The 20,572-nt window shown below is 51.0% G+C and overlaps 1 protein-coding gene across 1 annotated transcript; it reads right to left on the bottom strand.

Annotated features, from left to right (window-relative positions):
• Window positions 1-1,673: 1,673 nt before the first annotated feature.
• CTCFL (CCCTC-binding factor like) lies at window positions 1,674-20,314 on the bottom strand. The gene is made up of 10 exons (XM_036320978.1): window positions 19,763-20,314; window positions 18,900-19,118; window positions 17,460-17,622; window positions 17,014-17,147; window positions 14,749-14,869; window positions 14,041-14,190; window positions 13,539-13,699; window positions 8,657-8,848; window positions 3,370-3,481; window positions 1,674-2,168 (listed from the first exon to the last, which is right to left on the bottom strand). Exons 1-10 carry the CDS (start codon window positions 20,312-20,314, stop codon window positions 2,011-2,013), a joined length of 1,962 nt encoding a protein of 653 aa, XP_036176871.1. The 3' UTR covers window positions 1,674-2,010.
• Window positions 20,315-20,572: the final 258 nt, after the last annotated feature.

Here is a 20,572-nt window from a genome sequence, read left to right on the forward strand (position 1 = left end):
AACAGCACTGGGTACATTCACGCTGTTGTGCAACCGTCAGGAACTCTTTCATCTTCCCCAGCTGAAACTCCGCACCTGTGGAACACTAGCACTCCATGCCCCGCCCCCGGCACCTGCCATTCTCCCTTCTGTCTCCAGGAATTTGACTACCCTGGGGCCCTCATATAGGTGGAATCATACAGTGTTTGTGTTTTTGTGTCTGGCTTATTGCACTTAATGTGATGTCCTCAAGGCACATGCATGTTGTAGCAGGTGTCAGAATTCCTTCCTTTTTGAGGCTGAGTGCTATTCCATGGTACGGATGGACCACCTTACCGACCCATCCATCCACCCATGCACATTGGGTGGCTTCCACGTATTGGCTACTGTGAATAGTGCTGCTATGACCGTGGGTGTGCAAATATCTCTTCAAAGCCCTGCTTTCAATATTTTAGGTGTACACCCAAACTGCTGGGTCATAGGGTGGTTCTATTTTTAATTTTTTTGAAGAACTGCCTTACTGTTTCCCATAGGGGCTGCACCATTTTACATTCCCACCAACAGTGCACAAGAGTTTCGATTTTTCCACATCTTCATCAGGGGGGAAAAGACATTTTTAGGAACCACCATGCACATTTTATAACAAAGATAACTTTAAGTCATTTTATTGAGTTATGCAAAACATTTTTAAACAACAGTAAAAAAATAAGAAACAATTACAAAAGTTCAAATAGAATGGTAGCATATAACAGACTACGTCTCACTATGTGAATTCAATGGTTTGTTGTTATGAAAAGAATATAACGCCCTCCCACAGGCTCACCTCGTCCAGCGCTTCTGACTTGGGATATTTTTAACAACAGATCAGCATTTTAAGAATTTGAACTGAGCTAACAAGATGGGAGAGATTCTTAAACAATGTAGTCACGGTGTAATCATGGTGATGTACACTTTAACGTCTCATATTTTTATTTGTCAATTATACCTCAATTAAACTGGAAAAAAAAAGAATTTGAATATAGGACCCATCATTGATTTTAAACTCTGGGGAGAAAATTTCACAGCAAAAGCAAGTGCTGAGCTCAGAAGAAAAAATGTGTCTCCTTATGAAGATAGGAACTAGTTAACTTTAATTCTGGGCATTTCACATGCTGTTCGAAGATGGGAAGGTCTTCAAAGGCTCATTGTTTACAGGGGGCTCTAAAAAGGTGCAAATTCTTCTCCAGGACACATTTTCACGACCAGGGTTTTGTTTTTTCTCTGCCAATTATTTTGAAAACATAAAGTGGTTTTAGCAGAACAAACGGGTGATGACCTGATATGCTGATAAGCAGTAATGGAAATAACCAGGGTGATTTCCTTCCAGCCAAAGGACACAATTCAGGAAGCACACAAAGACCTAAATGCAGGCTTTGCTCGGACACCGAGGTGAAATAGGTTAAGCATTATTTTCTAGTCGAATTTAGAGTTTCTCATTTTCCACTCAGTTGTGTGTTTTTTGTATAATATTAAGGTTCTTTGTGTTGAATCTAAAACTCATTAAAAGTATTATGATGACTTTAAATTTTATGGAAAATTCATTTGTACAAAAAAGGATATAAAATTTATATTTTATGTTTAAAATTTGTAATATTAGAACTATCACGGGCATGTACAATTCAACATAAAGTTTTCCAGCTTTGACTGTTGGCCGAAGCACTCAATAGTCTGTGCTACGACAGAAATAGGTATTGTCCAAAAATCATTGCTCATTCATTGTGGGCGACTTTGGCCAAAATCTAGTGAATGAATTCATGGGTTTGGGATTTTATCCCTCAATTCAAGATGTGGGCCTCTTATAAAATACCTGCAATGTTTTTTGTTTTAATTTTGTAAATATTCAGTGAAAAACAGGCAAACAATCCTAGGCACTGCCTCCAGCTTTGGAAAAAACTATGACTACCAGTGTCACAAACTTCACTGTCTCACAGAGGAAGCTAAGCGTTCCCAACCCGCGTGAGGATGGCGCGCTGTGAGAATGGCCCGAACGCCTCACTCGTTCAGCATGTTGAGGACCATCTCGCAGGTCAGGTCTCCATCCAGGTCCTTTCTTCCGGCTGTGGTTTCCCCGAAGTTGACAGGAGTCATCTCTCCTAGGTACTGGTCTCCCCTCACCATGGAGGCCTCCTCGGCCTCCCAGGCAGCGGCTTCTTGGGGGGGTGGGTGGGGGGGAGGGGAGAAAGGCACAGGGTTGACATATTTAAAATAAGGCCAAGGAGTCAGTGCGAATGCATTTTGGTTGTGAGCCTAGCAGCACTCTTTTTAGAAAGCAGTCTTTCTGGGATGGACAGGACGACTAGTCTGCTCTCAGCCCTGCCTCTGTCAGGGTTCCTCCACCTCGGCTCTGCAGCTGTTCTCCGTGGCGGGGCTTTAAACACGATTCCCCCGCGCATTTAGGTGAAGTCACACATCTATGCAGATGTTTTCAGGTCCCTCCCACTTAGAGCCCAGGTCCAGGTGGCCTGGTCTTGGGCTTGCTGTTGGATTCCACCTGGTTTGTCGCCTCCAATAAACAAGTGTACCTGGAGTGGGTTGAATCGCTGCCCGCCCCCCCGCCCCCCCGCGTTGTGTCCACACCCTAACACCCGGCCCGAGTGTGACCTTTTTGAAATAAGGGTCTTTGGAGAGGTAATTAGGGACCTCGCGATGAGATCATCTCAATTTTCCAGGCAGACCCTCAGCCATGACAAGGGCTTTATAAGAGAGAGAAAAGGTAAAGACAGACAGAGACTGGGGTGATGCAGCCAAGAGCCAGGGAACGCTGGGGCCACCAGAAGCTGGAAGAGGCAGGAGGCCCCCACCCTGGAGCCTCCGGAGGGAGGGGGCCTGGCCACGCCTCCACTCAGGATGTCTGGCTTCAACTGTGGGGGTCTGTCACCTCCTGGTCCAAGCCCCCCAGTTTGTAGTCGTTACTGCAGCACCTCCGGTGCAAACACAGCGCCAAGCAACCCACGGCTCTGCTGAGGGAGCTTCAGGGACAGGAGGGCGGTGGGCAGGTGCGGTTGTCATCCAGCCTCACCAACGTGCCCCCCAGGAACCCCCTCACCATGTGGTGGGGGGTGTGGACTCCGCCCAGGGCTCCCCAGTCCCTCCCTACTCCGACCTCACTGCAGCCCTGAGAGGGGGTAAGTGACCAGGCTGCTTCCCCCCTGACCACACGGGGCCAAATGGAGCCCAAGACCTGCCCGCAAGTGGCAGGAGCCGCTCCTGGGCCAGGCCTGGGCCGGTGCCTTCAGGGCCTGGGCCTCAGGGGTCCCGGGTATGCTCCCCGCAGAACGCTCAGCACCCAGGGAAAGGGACAGCGAGCACATCATGGTCAAAGTCACCCCCAATATGTTTAAAAGGAGGTACCGTATTCGTCCTTCTCCTTCGGGACCGCCCACATCCTCGCCTGGGTCCGTCCTTGTCCTCCTGCTCCGGGGGCCGCGGCCGCACACTTCCCCGCGTGTCTCCACATGTTCGCCTGCGGGGAGCACACACGCTGAGCCCGCGGAAGGCGTCGGTGCGCGGCCGGACGCGCTGTGGCCACGGTGGCGCGTGCCTCACACTCGTACACAAAAGGGTGACTTTGTAAAGGTGACCCTTTCTGTTGTGTGTAGGTCGAGCCAAAAGCTGGCGTGTTTTAGATAGTTCTTTGCAACAGAGTCAAAATGGGCTTTTCTAGATTGCTTCTACTCTCCGAGGCGAGGCTTGATATTAAACCAGAAATTCAATGTATTGGTCGACTTTATGAAAACCAATAACAGACCAGAGCCATCACGGCCCTGCCAGCTCTCGCCTGCCCCGCTCTGAGCTATGAACACTGCGAACAGCAATCAGGTTACAGTGGGGGTCTGTCCCGGGCGGGCCTCGCAGCGATATATTCTTAGGTAGGAACATGGCGGAGGATTTGGCATCAGGCAGAAAACCTTCACTATCTGAAAAGCCCATATGCTAGTGGCAGACACCGGTGACATGCCATTAAATTGGCTGATTACATAAAATTTCCATTTTGGCTTCAGGATGGGGCTTGCCGGGCCGATGGGTGGCGGAAGGAGGATTCGCATATGACAGAGGGGGAAGGTCACGGGTTCCTGGAACTCCGTGTGGAGTTTGTGCGCAGGGGCTGGTGCGCTGTGGCCGAGGGCAGCCTGGCCGGCCGACGGCTCCTGTACGGCACGTGCCCCGGGACAAGCCACATCCCTTCATTTACGAACGGCCACCCCCGGCTGCGTTCGTGCCTTAACCTCAGGCGCGAGCAGCCGGGGCGGAGAGGGTCTGTCTGGTCTGAGGAGCTGAAGTAGTCACTGTCTGGCCCTTCACGGAAAAGCCCGCCGGCCCCTGGTTTGCACGGCGGTGATGGGCACACGGAGCCTCTCGGGTCGAGGATGCCCTTGAGGATAAAGGGCGATGGTCCCTTCCCCAGAAAAGTGCAGACATGTGCACACCTCGCTCTCCCTACAACCTCGTCAAGCTCGCGGTTAAGAACGTCTCACGTCAGTTTTGAATAAACAAAAAGGTCAAACGAAAACACGCCCAGCCTTTAAAAAGCAGGTGGAGGAACCGACAGGACACCCAGGCTATTCAGGACTCAGGGGGCGAGGTAGTGTGACAAACCCTGTGCCGGAGAGAAGCTGCTCCTGGGAGGACCCAGCATCCCCAGTGCAGAGCAGGGTCCTCCCGGGAGGAAGGGGACCTGCCTGTGATGTCCTGGGATGATTGTGTGCTGAAGCACAGAAGCTTGTTGCCCTGGCTGGTGTGGCTCAGCTGGTTGGACCATTGTCCTGTACACTGAAGGGTGGTGGGTTTGACTCCCAGTCAGGGCACATTCCTGGGTTGTGGGTTTGGTCCCCATTCTGGGTGGGTGCGGATGTGAGGGAGATGGAGAGTCTTCATATACCCCCTGCCCCACATCTGCACACCTTCCCCCACTATCAACACCCCCACCTGATGGTACATCCTATATAATACAAGACTAATATGCAAATAGACCAAACGGCAGAATGACCTGTTGTTATGATGCACACTGACCACCAGAGGGCAGATGCTCAATGCAGGAGCTGGCCCCTGGTGGTCAGTGTGCTCCCACAGGGGGAGCACTGCTCAGCCAGAAGCCGGGCTCTCCTACCTCTGTGGCAGCGCTAAGACTGTCTGACTGATGGGTGGGGAGTGAGCCTAAGCCGTCAGTCGGACATCCCCTGATGGCTCCTGGACTGCGTGAGGGCGCAGTCCGGACTGAGGGACCCTTCCCCCCATCATGAGTGCACGAATTTTGTGCACTGGGCCTCTAGTTTGTTATAACTGATGAACCTACATTGACACGTCATCATCACTCAAAGTCCACAGTTTACCTTAACGTTTGCTCTTGGTGTTGTATGTTCTATGGGTTTGCACAGATGTATAATGACATGTGCCCATCATGTATCATACGGAGAAGTTTCACGGCCCTAAAAATCCTCTGTGCTTCACCCAATCACTCCTCCCTCTCCCACTCTTGAAAACCAGTGGTCTTTTCCTGTCTTCATAATTTTGCCTTTTCCAGAATGTCATATAGTTGGAATTAAATAGCACGTAGCTTTTCAGATTGACTTCTTTCACTTAGTAATGTGCACTTAAGATTCTCCCATGTCACCTGGCTGGTATGGCTCAGTAGTTGAGCGTCAATCTATGAACCAGGAGGCCACAGTTCGATTCCCAGGTTGTGGGCTCAATCCTCAGCAGGGGATGTACAGGAGGCAGCCGATCAATGTTTTTCTCTCATTGATGTTTCTATCTCTCTCTCCTCTCCTCTCTCTGAAATCAATAAAAACATATTTTTAAAAAAAGCAATAGCAGAAAACGCTTTTTAAAAGATTCCCCCATGCCTCTCCATGGCCTGACAGCTCCCTTCTTTTTAGTGCCGGGTGATATTCCATTGTCCGGATGGACCACAGTTTAAGTGCTCATTCACCTACCGAAGGACATCTTGGTGGCTGCCAAGCTTTGGCTATCATGAACAAAACTGCTACACATGTCCACGAGGAGGTTTTCCTGTGGACATAAGCTTTCAGCTCCTTTGGGTAAATACCAAGAAGTGTGACTGCTGGATCGTATGGCAAAAAATATGTTTAGTTTCGTAAGAAACTGCCAAAGTGTCTTACAAAGTGTCTATACCAGTGTGTGTTCCCACCAGCAATGCTTTTTAAAAAAATATGTTTTTATTGATTTCAGAGAGAGGAAGGGAGAGGGAGAGAGAGAGAGAGAAACATCAGTGATGAGAGAGAATCATTGATCGGCTGCCTCCTTCTGGGGATTGAGCCCGCAACCTGGGCATGTGCCCTGACTGGGAATTGAACCATGACCTCCTGGTTCATGGGTGGACATTCAACCTTTGAGCCACACCAGCTGGGCTTATTTTATTTTTATTTATTTGTTAATGCTCCTTAGAGAATATTTTTCCATTGATCTTTAGAGAGAGTAGAAGGGAGGGGAAGAGAGACAGACAGGGAGGGGGGAAGGGAGGGAGGGGGAGAGAGAGAGAGAGAGAGAGAGAGAGAGAGAGAGAGATCAATGTGAAAGAGATACATGTGGGATACAATCCAGGAACATGCCCTTAACCAGGAATCAAACCCATGACCCTTTGGTGCCTGGGCCAGCAATCTAATCACTGAGCACGCCAGCCAGGGGCTTCGCCACTTTGAACCCAGCAGCAGTGCCTGAGAGCCCCAGTTCCCAGCTCTTTTATGGTGTGTTTGTTAGTTAGTTAGTTTGTGAATCCTGGCGCCGGAAGATACTTTTCCATTGATTTTTAGGGAAAGTGGGAGAAAGAGGGAAAGACAAAGGGAAACATTCCTGTGAGAGAAACACATTGATTGGTTGCCTCCTGCCTGCACCCTGACCAGGGCCCAGGCCGGGGAGGAGCCTGCAACACAGGTACATGCCCTTGGCCAGAATCAAACCCGGGACCCTTTGGTCCGCAGGCCGACGCTCTATCCACTGAGCAAATAGGCTAGGACCACTATGGCTTCTTTAGTTGTAGCGATCACAACAGCTGGTTCTAGGGGTATCTTTACTGTGATGTTGATTTGGATTTTCCCAGTAACTAACGATGCCAAGCATGTCTCATGAGCTTCTTTGGAGAAGTGTCTGTTTAGAAGTGTCTGATTTTAATTGGTTATTTGAGCTTTTTTATTATTAAGTTGTAAGAGTTTTTTTTTATACATTCCAGATGTAAATCCAAATATCTTCCTTCTTGAATGAAAGACAAAGTTTGAAAGCTTCTGATTCCACGCTTTGAGGGACATTATGAGGCCAACTCACTCTGTTCTCCGCTTTCTGTTTCTCTCACCAGAGGGCGCTCTGCACAATGTTAACTCCATGGGAATGCTCCTTTTTGGAGCTTTGCCATGGCTTTTATTTGACATTTTGAACTACTGGCAGTAACACTCCAGAATTACCCCACTATGCTACCTACCAGAACACACAGCTACCCTACCTTTCAAGAGAAAAAAGTTTTCCTCCATAAAAATAGTCAACTTCAGATAACTCAAACTTTTATAAAGTTAGCGTGGAGCATCCACTATCTAAGGACCTAGCTAATCATATGTGTGTGTGTGTGTGTGTGTGTGTGTGTGTGTGTGTGTATGTGTGTGTGTGTGTGGGGGGGGGTTAAGTGGCCACACATGCTTTGTCACTCTTCCTTTCTAAGGGCCCCCATGCCCCACCTTTGAGTATGGGCTGGGCTCGGTGATTCGTTTCTAAGGAATAGCAGGAATGTTGTCACTTTTAAGGCCAGGTGACAAAAGGCTCAGTGGCTTCGCCCTTGCTCACTGGAGCAGTCCAATGGAGAGGTCCGTGTGCCCAGGAACCCAGGCCTGTGCCCACCTCCACGGAGTGGCTCCCCAGCCGGGGCCGCCTTCAGAGGGTACAGCCCGCCAACACCCTGAGGCAGCCTCATGGGGCCGGCAGCCAGAGCCAGCGGCCAAGGGTGGGCCACAGGACCGGAGGTCGGACGTGTTCGGTGCTATCAGCCAAGCGGCGTGAGGCAATTCGTTAGGCCGCAGAGAGAAAACAAACACAACACCCCAAAAAGAATAAAGCGGAAGGGTAAGTGGTTGGCTGAGCACAGTGCCAACGGCACTATATGAAGACCATCTGTGAGCCCTGGCCGGTTTGGCTCAGTGGATAGAGCGTCGGCCTGCGGACCGAAGGCTCCTGGGTTCGATTCTGGTCAAAGGCACATGCCCGGGTTGCGGTTGCAGGAGGCAGCCAATCAATGGTTCTCTCTCATCACTGATGTCTCTCTCTCTCTTTCCTTCTCCCTTCCTCTCTGAAATCAAATACATATATATATCCATCCATCTGTGAAACACTTTGAAAATTGCATTCTGCCTGTGAAGAAGCCTAAATCGCATTCGCTTTCTAAGCGTCACACTACAACTAGGGGTTCCTCCTGCGTTGCTGTGCGTCTGGGAGCCCCTAAAAGTATCTGCAAGGCTTTGTTTGCAGGACTGTCTTTTCTGGCAGAAGGAGAGACACACTTTGATAGATTGCCAAGCGCGCTGCGACTACCAGCCACTTTCCCACGGCACAGCGGGCGCTGCCTGGCAGGTTCATGCCTGGGGTTGAGCCCCGGAGAGAGACCCTGGGCCTGGGAGGGAGCGGGTCCTTTCAGGGAGACGGAGGGCGCCCGGGAGCTTACCCGGCGGGAGAAGCCTTTCCTGCACTTGGGGCATTCCGGCGGGGAGGCGGCGTGGCACTTCCTGGCGTGGGCGCTCAGGAGTTCCTTCTTTGCGAAGCGCTGGCTGCAGGACGGGCAGGCGAGTGGCTTCTCTCCCGCGTGGGTCCGGGTGTGAAGCGCCATGCGGCGCCCCTGGAGGGAGGGGGGGAAACGGCCGTCAGCTCCTCACGGGGACGTTTTGTGTCAGACATTATTTATCCTGTGTGTCTTTCCTCCCCAAAGATGAGCGCAGGAGTCACAGCGGAGACATTCCCGACACAGCGGTGGGCGGCCCTGCCCAGGCTCCCGCGGGCCCACAGCCCCGGAGGGGGGGGGGGTCGGAGAGCACGCCCGCGGGAGGGAAAGGACCACCATGCTCCCTCCGGAGCCCACGGATTTGCAGACCCGCTTCCAGCACTGTTTGCAGTGAGCTGCACTTCCGAAGGGCGGACGAACTCGCAAATTAAACACATAGAGTTCCAGTTCGGGGGCCGTGTGGGGCTGGAAGCAAAGAGGCTTCCATTTCCCTCCTACTTCCTGATAGAATGACAGCAAACCTGCACATCGAATTAGAAGCATCATGGTGCAAATGATTGTTCTCAGCAAAGAAACAACAAACATTTTAACCAAGATTTACAGGAGTAAAGAATTTCGGGAGAGCCCTAGCCGGTGTGGCTCAGTGGGTAGAGTGTTGGCCTGCGGACTGAAGGGCCCCGGGTTCTTTTCTTGTCAAGGGCAGATGCCTGGGTGGCGGCCTCGATCCCCAGTGGGAGGTGTGCAGGAGGCAGCTGATCAATAGTTCTCTCTCATCATTGATGTTTCTATCTCTCCCTCTCCTTTCCTCTCTGAAATCAATAAAAATATATTTTTAAAAAAGAATGTTGGGAGAATCAGGACAAAAAATATATAAAATCAAACAAAAATACACATTTTATTTGATTTAAAATGCTATGATTATTTTTTGTTAGTTTTTGTTAATCCTCACTCGAGGATATTTTTCCATTGAATTTTAGGGAGAGCGGAGGAGAGAGGGCAAGACATTGATGTGACGTCGACTGGTTGCCTCCTGCACAACAGGGCCCGGGCCGGGCAGGAGCCAGGAGCCTGCAACCAAGGTATGTGCGCTTGACCGGCATCGAACCTGGGACCCTGGGTCCGCAGGCCGACGCTCTACGCCCTGAGTCGAACCGGCTAGGGCTAAAATGCTGATAATTCAGATGACACACAGGAGCACTTCCGCCCTCCTGTTAATTACCTAATGGACAGTCTTTCTTCGTGTCTCTCTCTCCGGAACACCCTCCGCCCCTTCACCTGCCTCTCATCTCCAGGACCATCTCCCGGGCTCCCCGCTGGGAGTCACCGGCCCACCTGGAGCCCGGGTCTCCAGAATCAAAGCACTCAGAGCACCCAGCAGCGTCCCAGCTCAAGGTCCCCTGTCTGCGCTCTGCTTGACCCCCTTGGGGCCCCTCCTCCCCTCCAAGTCTTGTCCATCTCCCAGGAAATTCTGCTGGCTCATTTAAAAAGTCTGAGCCTGAACTTAGAATATTCCAATGCTCCAAGCTTACTAGACAAGGCCCCTCTTTTCTTTCCTCATTTATTTCTTAAAGCATTTACCATCTATAGCTCCTACTTTGAAACACAGTAAGTACTGCCTTCGACCTTTCCTAACCAGGAAAGATCCAAGTGGCACATGCCTTTGAAAAACATCCTCACTCAAGGATAGGCTTTTCATTGATTTTTTAGAAAGAGAGGAAGGGAGAGGGAGAGAAACATCAATGTGAGAGGAAGCATGGACAGGTCATCTCCCACATGCGCCCCGAACAGGGACTGAACCTGTCACCTGGGCGTGTGCCCTGACTGGGACTCGAACCCTTCCGGCGTACAGGACGATGCTCCAACCAACTGCGCCACCCTGGCCAGGGCCGTTCTCACACTCTTGGTCTTAGGACCCCTTTTATTCTTAAACATTATTAATACTCAAAAAATTATTAACACTGACTCTATTAGACATCAAAACTGAGAAATTAAAATAGTTATAGATTCTTTTAAAAAGGACAATAAACCGACGACATGTTAACCTATTTCTATAAACACATATTATTTTTTTCAAAACGAAAATGAGTATCTGGCTTAGCAGACAGGGTTGCCAGTTACCTTTTGGGACATGCATATATACAAAAGTACTTGTTTATCTGAAATTCAAATTTAAACGAAGACAGCATGGTTCTCTCTCTGCTTCTGCCTTCAGTCAGCTGAGGTGTGTTGTGGTGGAGATGCTAGTAGATGAAGGAAATCTACTCTCACAGATAGGTAGCTGGGAAAGGGACAGAATTTTAACGGCCTTTTCAAATGATTGTAGACATCCTCTTTTTGATATTACACCAAAACTCAAAAAGTGGTATTTCTTAAAAACTGGCTAGAATGTGGAATCTGAAACCACCCAATGAACTTTTGTACTCTGAGACATGAAAAGCCGTTGCTCTGTCTTATACTTTGAATGGATTCTTTACCCAGCCCTCATTTTGTAAAATAATAGATTGGTTGTTCGGAAAAAAATCAGTCTGAGTTACGAAGAGCTTCTGAATGCCAACACATTTCATTATACCATATACAAAACTGCTTTCTTAAAGTCACTCCCATCTTTGGATATAAGTTTCCCAAAATTCTAATTCGAATTCCCTCTTAAAAGCTGATGCATCCTTGGCCACGATATTTCTCTGAAGTGATGTGCCTGTTTCCTTTACCTTCCAGGAGAAGGTATTGGTGTTGTTAAATACCCAGGAACTGAGTAAGCAGAGTTTGTCGCTTGCGCTCGCAGATCCTGGAAAGTGGCCGGTTGAGCTGGCACCTCCAGCAGCCCCACAGGCACTGTCCCCACAGGCACTGTCCCCCAGACGCTGTCCCCCAGACGCTGTCCCCACAGGCACTGTCCCCCAGACGCTGTCCCCACAGGCACTGTCCCCACAGGCACTGTCCCCCAGACGCTGTCCCCACAGGCACTGTCCCCACAGGCACTGTCCCCACAGGCACTGTCCCCCAGACGCTGTCCCCACAGGCACTGTCCCTACAGGCACTGTCCCCACAGGCACTGTCCCCCAGCCGCTGTCCCCACAGGCACTGTCCCCACAGGCACTGTCCCCCAGACGCTGTCCCCACAGGCACTGTCCCCACAGGCACTGTCCCCCAGACGCTGTCCCCACAGGCACTGTCCCCACAGGCACTGTCCCCCAGATGCTGTCCCCACAGGCACTGTCCCCACAGGCACTGTTCCCACAGGCACTGTCCCCCAGACGCTGTCCCCCAGATGCTGTCCCCACAGGCACTGTCCCCCAGACTCTGTCCCCCAGACACTGTCCCCCAGATGCTGTCCCCACAGGCACTGTCCCCCAGACACTGTCCCCCAGACGCTGTCCCCACAGGCACTGTCCCCCAGATGCTGTCCCCACAGGCACTGTCCCCCAGACGCTGTCCCCACAGGCACTGTCCCCCAGACGCTGTCCCCCAGACGCTGTCCTGCCTCAGACGGGGAGGTGCTTCCTCCCGACCCCCAGCTCGCCACCTGAGCAGTCAGGGTGCAGACAGAATACAGTTCCTAGCTCTGCTGCTTCCCCAAGGACATTAGTGAGTAACACGGCCCTTTATTTCTGCTTCCCGTGCACGAAGGTGAAGGGCACAGGGTGACGGGCACTGCTTTGCTTTGTACTAAGGCACCTCCACGGCTCCTGCACAACCAGGGCCAATGCCACACAGCAAAGGGCATATTGGCATTAATTCATTATTTAAGGACAATATTTTTAAAAATCCTTAGCCAAGGATATGTTTTTATTGATTTTTAGAGAGAGAGGAATGGAGAGGAAGAGAGAGAAGGAGAGAGAGAAGGGAAGGGAGAGGGAGAGGGAGAGGGAGAGGGAGAGGGAGAAGGAAAGAGAGAGAAACATCGATCGGTTGCTTCCCATATGCACTTTGACCAGGAATCAAACCCACAGCCTTTGTGGTGTAGGGGACGACACTCCAACCATCCGACCCACCTGGCCAGGACAATCCTATCTAAGAAAGAGGGAATATGCTAATTGACCCTCATACCATCACAAAGATGGCGGCACCCACAGCCAATAAGGAGGGGATATGCTAATTGACCCTCACACCATCGCAAAGATGGCGGCACCCACAGCCAATAAGGAGGGGATATGCTAATTTATTGCCATGCCCTCAAAGATGGCAGCACCCACAGCCATAAGATGGCGGTGCCCAGTCCCCTCAGCCCTGCCGGGGTGGCAGGCACATGGCAAGGCTGGGCCCACCCCCAGGCAGACCTGGCTGCTCCACCTGTCTGCCTCCGAAGCCCCCAGTCCCCCAGCCGCCCAGGGCTGGCTGAGGCTCAGGTAACCAGGGCCGCCCGAGGCTCAGGTAACCAGGGCCGCCCGAGGCTTGCGCTGCTGGCGGTGGCAGCAGCAGAGGTGTGATGGGGCATTGCCTTCCCCTGATCACTGGGTCGCCTCCTGCCCCTGAGGCTCCCGGACGGTGAGAGGGGGCAGGCTGGGCTGAGGGACCCCCCCTCCAGGGCATGAATTTTCATGCACCGGGCCTCTAGGTAACAATAACAAGTTTGATCTCATGGCCCTGATTGGTTTCGAGGACCTCTAGGGGCCTATGAACCATACTTAGGAACTGTTGCTTTAATTTATTGGCTCATAGCTGCCTTCTGGTTATTTTCATTAGCCTTTTTATAAAAGCATGACTTTTTTCAGCATTTTCAAAGTGATAGAAAACCCCACTCCAGCCCTCCATTCTTCCATAGTCCACGGCCTCCCACCGCGTCCCCAAACCGACTGAAACTCAGTACCTGCTTGCAGGTGTAGCTGCAGTGCTCACACTTGAACTTCTTCTCGTTCCTATGAGTTTTCTGGTGCTGAAGGAGGCCATAGCGGTCGTGGAAGACAGCAGGACAGTAGTGGCACTCCATCCCTGCGGCTTTGTAAGTGTGCAGGTTGCGGATATGGACCCCTAAAACCGTTACAGGACATTATATTTGGGGGTGTTATTTCCTGTGAGGCTGCTCTAAGCCAGGGTTCCTCACGCAGCACTCTTAGCACATGGAGGGTGCAGGCCCTTTAGCAGCATCCCTGGCCTCTGCCCACTAGATGCCAGGAGCATCCTTTCCTTCTCACAACCAAAATACCACGAAGCTGCACTAATGCAAACCAGCCACCAGAGGGCACCACAGGACTTGTGGAAAAAATACAAGTTCCCAGACTAGTTCCTGCAGCCCAGCTGCCTCCCTGGAATCAGGCCCAGGGCTCCACAGGTTCCCCGGCAGAAGGAAGTTCAGCAACGCCAACACTCACGCAGGTCGCTCTTCCTGGCGATGAGCGCGGCGCAGTGCGGACACTGGTACTTGGGGGCGTTCTCGCTGTGCTTCTGCACGATGTGTATTTTCATGGTGCCGCTCTGGGTGAAGCGCGCGTGGCACACGTGGCACTCGTAGGGCTTCTCGCCTGCAGGGTGACGACAAAGACGACCCTCGGCAGCGGGGCCTCACCCCGCACGCCTCATCCTCCCCAAAGGACACTGGGGCTGAAAGCTTGTCTTTTGTTCCCTGGGCCCCTTCTTCAACCCCTTCCTCCTATGTCCACCCCCAATTAGTACAAAATTCCCAAGTCGAGTCCAGACCGCCATCTCGCTCCCATCCTCAGTGTAAGGAGCTGAGAAGCACATATGAACACATTGCTTCTACAACGAAATATAAAGTACGTGCACGCTGGGACCAGCGCTCTGTTTTACGTGCTTCCAGGTTGAGGATACGTTAAGGAGCTGACTTTTAAGTCCTGAACAACCAATGGCAGCAAATGCTTGACGGTGTCTTCCTTGTCACAGCGGCGTGACAGCACAGGGCTTACGTGGGCTCCTGGATGCCACATAAACGCAAAGGCACAGAGCGAGTCCCCAGGCCGAGAAGGCGCGGAGACACTCACCCTGACGCTCGAACCTGAAGAGTAAGTCTTACCAGCTCACTCCTGAACTGAGACGTGGCCTCCAGCGTGAGCCACGCTTACCTGAGTGTGTCCTCATGTGCCGTTTCAGCTTGTGGGTGTCCTTGCTGGCGTAGCTGCAGAGGTGGCACTGATAGGGACGCTCCCCCGTGTGTGACCGGATGTGGCGCTTCAACTTACTCGCCTAGTAAACACATGGAAGGTACTTGTTTGCAAGAGAAACCAGAGAATTTTAGATCCAATCTATCAGCATTATAGAGAGAGACTGACATTTTAACCTCAGACCATACTTGGCACCCTGAGAAACACGAAGAGGTCATTGCTTTTTATCTTCTGTTGCCAACGACTGCTTTTCATTTGACGTGCGTTTAAGATCCTTCGGGAGCAACCAGCAGTGGTTTCCAGAGACTCTCAGATTCAACTTCACGGTCCACAGGGAACACGGCAAGCTGGCCACTCGGTGCCGCCCGGGACTGATTTCCATTTCCAAGGCCGCTTACACTCGGGCGGCAAAGTTTAGGCCGCGACGCAGAAGCACAGAGCAAGGCGCTTTCGTTTGCGTAAGTAACAGGAGGATTTTGAAACATTCGCTCTCTGAGAGGCGGACACCTGTCTGAGGCCCTTCTCAGGTTCTGTGGGACCCACGTGGCCATCAGAGATGGTGCCATGTGCCGGAGTTTCTTTACAATGAGTCACTTTTAAGTGGAAGAACGTACATTCTAATTTGATTAATTACGCACCCCAGGCAACCAGTTAGAAGGCAAACCGCCCATTACCTCCCATTTGATCACTTTTGCCTGATGGTTCTATTACCCCCCAGAACCAGGGCAGGGGTGACGGAAGTCAGAGAGCCCATATGCCCTGCCTATGGTCTCTGGGTCTCATTCCCCAATAAGTGACACGCACACATAAGCCCGAAGAACATTCAAGAACAAATGAAGACTTAGATGTAAACCAAAAGCATTAGATTTTTTTTTTCCAGATGAAAAGTAGATGTCTTCAAGTATATCAGAAAGTGAAACAAAAAGAATTTTTAAGATGATAGCATGAAAGATTTGATGAAGGGCTGTGATGATCAAAGGCAGCTATGTGTTAAGCTCCTCCGGATGGCTTTGCAGGGGAGGGTGTGGGAGGGGGCGCTCAGAGCTTTCACAGGATGTCTTGGGCACCCCAGCGTGATGCATTCCTGCCGGCGTCTGTGTGAGAAATGGCGTGGGGGTGCGGGGAGCTTAGGACGCCCCGCTTAAAGCAGACCAGTATGGCAAGACTTAGAAACTTCATAAAACGGGGTCACGAGAGCCAGGCCGGCCAGTCCACAGGCTGTGTGCAGACGGCGGACTCCGGATGAGGGTCTCAGTGCACCTCCATGTTTGCGCTCAGCCCTCAGGACACCAACCGAAGTCCACTCCAGGCTTGAGCGTCTCAGGTGGCCTTGTTCTTTGAAACTTTCATTTTTGTGTTTTCAAACTAAAGTTGCAACCTTTAACTCGGATGAGAAAGAACTTTCAAAAATAGTAAGAGCAGAAAAAAATTCTTGGAATCAGAGTCTGACCCTGTCCGTGAAATTCCCTCGTGTGTGAAACGAGGTTGCATCATTCCCCTCTTTCAACGTTAGTCGTGCCCTTTAACTTAGTTCCCTTCCGGAGTGCAGTATCCTGTCCCAACTGGGCTCAAAACCAGGTCCCACAGGCGTCCCGACAGACAGTGGAGTCCTTAAAAATTCCTCGTAGAATAGACAGCGAAAGCAATGGTCACATTCGTTCGTCTCATCCAGCGAGCGGCTGAGCCTGCTAGAAGGTCTAAATGAAAGGATCTGGTTGGTATGGCCGGGACACATGTCTGAAGTTTGAAACACTCGGTTCCTCTGTAGTATCAGGGGATGGTATGTTTAAACCTTCAAGCAAGTCTCTTTGTATCTGACCAAGAGCCACTGAGGCAAAAGCGTCAGCCACCCTGCAGCCTGGATCTGGGGTCTGTGTGGAGCGGATACATTTGCGTCTGTGGACCTGAGCGCTCCCTAACATACGAGGGAGAGCTTTGAGCATAATTTGAGATTTATTTCCCAAGCACCTCACGCAGTTCTATTTGTAATTTGTACACTTTTATATATTGCTTTTGCTAACAGGTAATCAAAGCAAAAAGAAATCCAATTTTCTATTTTCAATTTAGAAAATTGAATGACTATTATTTCCTGCATAGACTGTGTATGAATAATATCTTTAATAAAACCTCTTTTGTAAGGGATTCTGCTGTTAGTTTAATGTAACATAATTTACAGCAACTTCTTAATAAGACGCCACGAAGCTTTAAGCACACGTGTGAACTTACTTCTACGCTCGCATACTTGCACGTGGAACACTTAAACGGCTTCTCGTGAGTGTGTCTGTAACGTCTGTGCCGGATGAGCTCTCCGCTGGTGACAAATGCCATGTCACAGTCACCACACTTGTGCGGCCTGGTTCCTGTAAAATCACACAGTTTATCCTGTTCAGCAAGATTTCACCACAAGTTTCCTTAGAAATGTATAACGCCTGAATGACACTCAGCCTCAACATGCATTACATGTGACGAAGAGGCTTGCTCTCCCAACCTTACACAGGCCAGGCAGAGGTGAGAAAAACCTTTGTAACGTCAGTGTTGTTAACTGAAATGGCAGAAAACAAGACAAAACGAAAGTCTAAAGCAACACGTTATCTTCACATAGAACAGGTTGCATTCGCATCCTTGACGCCTTCACACGCGTCGCTCAGGGCCGCGTCCTGCCCGGCGGTCACCTGTGTGGGTGTTGATGTGGTTCCGCAGGAGGGTGACCGTGCGGAAGGCTTTCAGGCACAGGTGACACTCGTGCGGCTTCTCGTTGGTGTGGGTTTTCGCGTGACGGTTTAAGCTCGCCGCCCTGGCCGTGGTGAACATGCACAGGTCGCAGTGGAAGGCCAGCTCTCTGCCTGCGGGAAGGAGACAGTTGGTGCTTCTGTAAGAACCTCTTCGTGTTCCAGTTTCTCTTGGGGGCGATGAAGGGACGCTGGGATTAGACAGTGGCCGTGAGTGTGCACACTTGTGAATACGTTAAAAACCCGAAATGAGCTGGGAATTGGGGTTTTGGGGGCACAATCTCTTGTTTGAAATACATGAGAAACTACTATATAGCGAGGGTTGCAAATTCAACCGCCGACGGGAGCCAGCGGCGGTACTGCTAAGTGAGTGACCTGGACCGCCGGCCGTGGTGGCAGTGTGACTTCCTAAACCAAGTCACTTCCCAGCCCAGCCACCTGCTGCAGGAGGAAGGAAACAGAGCCAAGTGTTGCCAAATAGGACTTTAAAAAAATGAGCTAAAATTTATTTGAGATTTGGAGGGTGAACTCTTAATTTAAACAAGAAATTATTTTTTTAAAAAGCCAAACAAATAATTTCGAAGGTCAAATTCATCCTGTGGGCTGCCAAGATTCAAGCTCAGTTTTTTAATTTGTTGTTAATCCTCACCCAAGGATATTTTTTTTCCATTGATTTTTAGAGAGAAAGGGAAGGAGGAGGGGAAGAGAGAGAGAGAGAGAGAGAGAGAGAGAGAGAGAGAGAGGGAGGGAGAGAGACATCGACGTGAGAGAAACACTTTGATTGGTTGTCTCCCAACCGGGTCTGGGGATCAAATCTTCAACCAAGGTACATGTGCTCTTGACCGGGAATCGAACCAGAGACCTTCAGTGCACAGGCAGGCGTTCTAACCACTGAACCACACCAGGGCTCAACCTCAGTTTTAACATAACTTCAAGGTCTTTCCTAATCTCGCCTGATCTCCCTCTTTGAGCACCATCCAGCCTCATTATGAAGCCACACCCACAGGCCACTTCCTGCTGCCTGGACGGGTGGTCCCCACTGAGTGGTTTCCTAGTCCCTTCCTGGCCTCACCTCACCTTCCTCTCCCCCAGAGGCACCTCTGCTGCCTTCTCCATATCACGCCTCCTGGACGGGGAGCGGCTGCACACTGGGGAGTGGATCAAAGCCCAACATTCTATGTACATGCACAGCACTTTGCAGGAGCATTTTCTACGCTTTTAAAACATTTGTGTGCAAAATGCAAAACGCTTGGCTTTGATGCACAGTATACAACATCAGTTTAACATTTCTCCCACTTCCTGACTTTCTGAGAGCAACTAGAAGTCAACCACTTAAAACTTCAACAGCAGCCAGTTTTATGCAGGGTCTGTCACACCATGAACCCGCCTACCCTTGGTCTTCTGTTGAGTTTTTGGAGAGTTGGCTGTTTCAACAGGTGGCTGACTAGAAGCAAGACGATCTTCTGTTTCTTGCGCGTTTAAGTTTGAAATTGCCAGAACAACTTCCTGTCCCCGCCTTGCTTCCAGAAGAAAGAGCTGGTCTTGCGCTTGCTGGACGCCTCCGTCAGCGGGCAGCAGGTCCTCCTCCGGACTCTCCTCAAGCTAATAAATAAAAACGAGCGTTCAGACAAACACGACACGTAAATCACAACCTGACTCAACGCTTTGCCTTGATGACACCAAGGAATACTTAACGAAAAAGAAAACTAAAGTAGCACATAAGGTTGTCCATGGCAACCAGCATGCTTAAGCGTAATTATTAAGCATCAAGGAGTTTTGGTGGTAAAACAACACTATTTTATTTTTTTAAATATATTTTATTGATTTTTTACAGAGAGGAAGGGAGAGGGATAGAGAGTTAGAAACATCGATGAGAGAGAAACATCGATCAGCTGCCTCCTGCACACTCCCTACTGGGGATGTGCCTGCAACCAAGGTACATGCCCTTGACCGGAATCGAACCTGGGACCCTTCAGTCCGCAGGCCGAGGCTCTATCCACTGAGCCAAACCGGTCAGGGCAAAACAACACTATTTTAAAAAAGACCGCACAGTGTCACCTGATAGTATTCTAATTGGTGGAACTCTTTAAACTCTTAAAAAGAGCACGTGCTCTCCAGGATTTTTCTGGGAATTATTTTAGTGTGTTTCATTTGTCCATACATAATACGGCACAAAAGGCAACCTAAAAAACAGTTTGTTTTGTAAATCTCCACGTGAGGGGTCCTTTTTTTAGAACCAGCCGTACCTTAGTCAGCCCAGCGCTTTCGGGCGGGCTCTCCGCACACGGACTGTCCTCAGGGGCCAGGGCCACGCTGTCCTGCAGGACCTGGAGCTGCATGGGCTCCACCGCCCGCAGCGAGTACAGCTCGTCCTGGATGCTGATGGTCACGCACTGGTGCAGGCTCTGCCGGGCCCCCTCTCGCACCCACAGCAGCGAGGGCAACGCGCTGCCCGCCTGCGGCATCATCCCCGGCCCCCCTTCTTGGTGCTGTGGCATCTGACAGCCGACCTCCTGCAGCTCCCCGTCTTCGAAGGTGGGGTACACCGCCTGGAGGGTCAGGATGTGCCTCCCGTCGTCCTCCATGGCGGCGGGCACCAGCTCCTGCTCTCCCTCGGAGATAGGGGTCAGGAGAGCCCCATAGGTGCACTTGGCCTCCACTCCCCTCGGGTTTGGGGGCTCCTTCGCTCTGCGCACGCCACCCTCCTGCTCCTCCTCCTGGGCCTTTTCCGGTACCAATTCTAGCTCTTTGATTTTGGTGAATTGCCTGGAAGGGCCCGAGACCTCCGTCCTTGCCATTTTGACTCGGCCTGTTTGAGAAAGAAGCAAGCGGTCGGTGGGGCACACTGAGGTCTGGCCCAGCAGGCTTTGGGGCTGACCGCAGAGGCTTTAGCCTCAGGAATCAGGACTAAGCTGGCTCAGTGGAGGCCTAGGAGGGGCTGAGGCTCAGCAGGATAGGCTAAAGCAGGCATTTGCTCAGAACATTCTAGAACCGACAGATTTGGGCTTGAGCAGGTTTTCAGCGAATGCACGACCTAGGACAAGCAAGGTGGCCTG

This window comes from Myotis myotis, unplaced genomic scaffold (assembly GCF_014108235.1).
Source record: "Myotis myotis isolate mMyoMyo1 unplaced genomic scaffold, mMyoMyo1.p scaffold_m19_p_9, whole genome shotgun sequence".
NCBI classification, from domain to species: Eukaryota; Metazoa; Chordata; class Mammalia; order Chiroptera; family Vespertilionidae; genus Myotis; species Myotis myotis.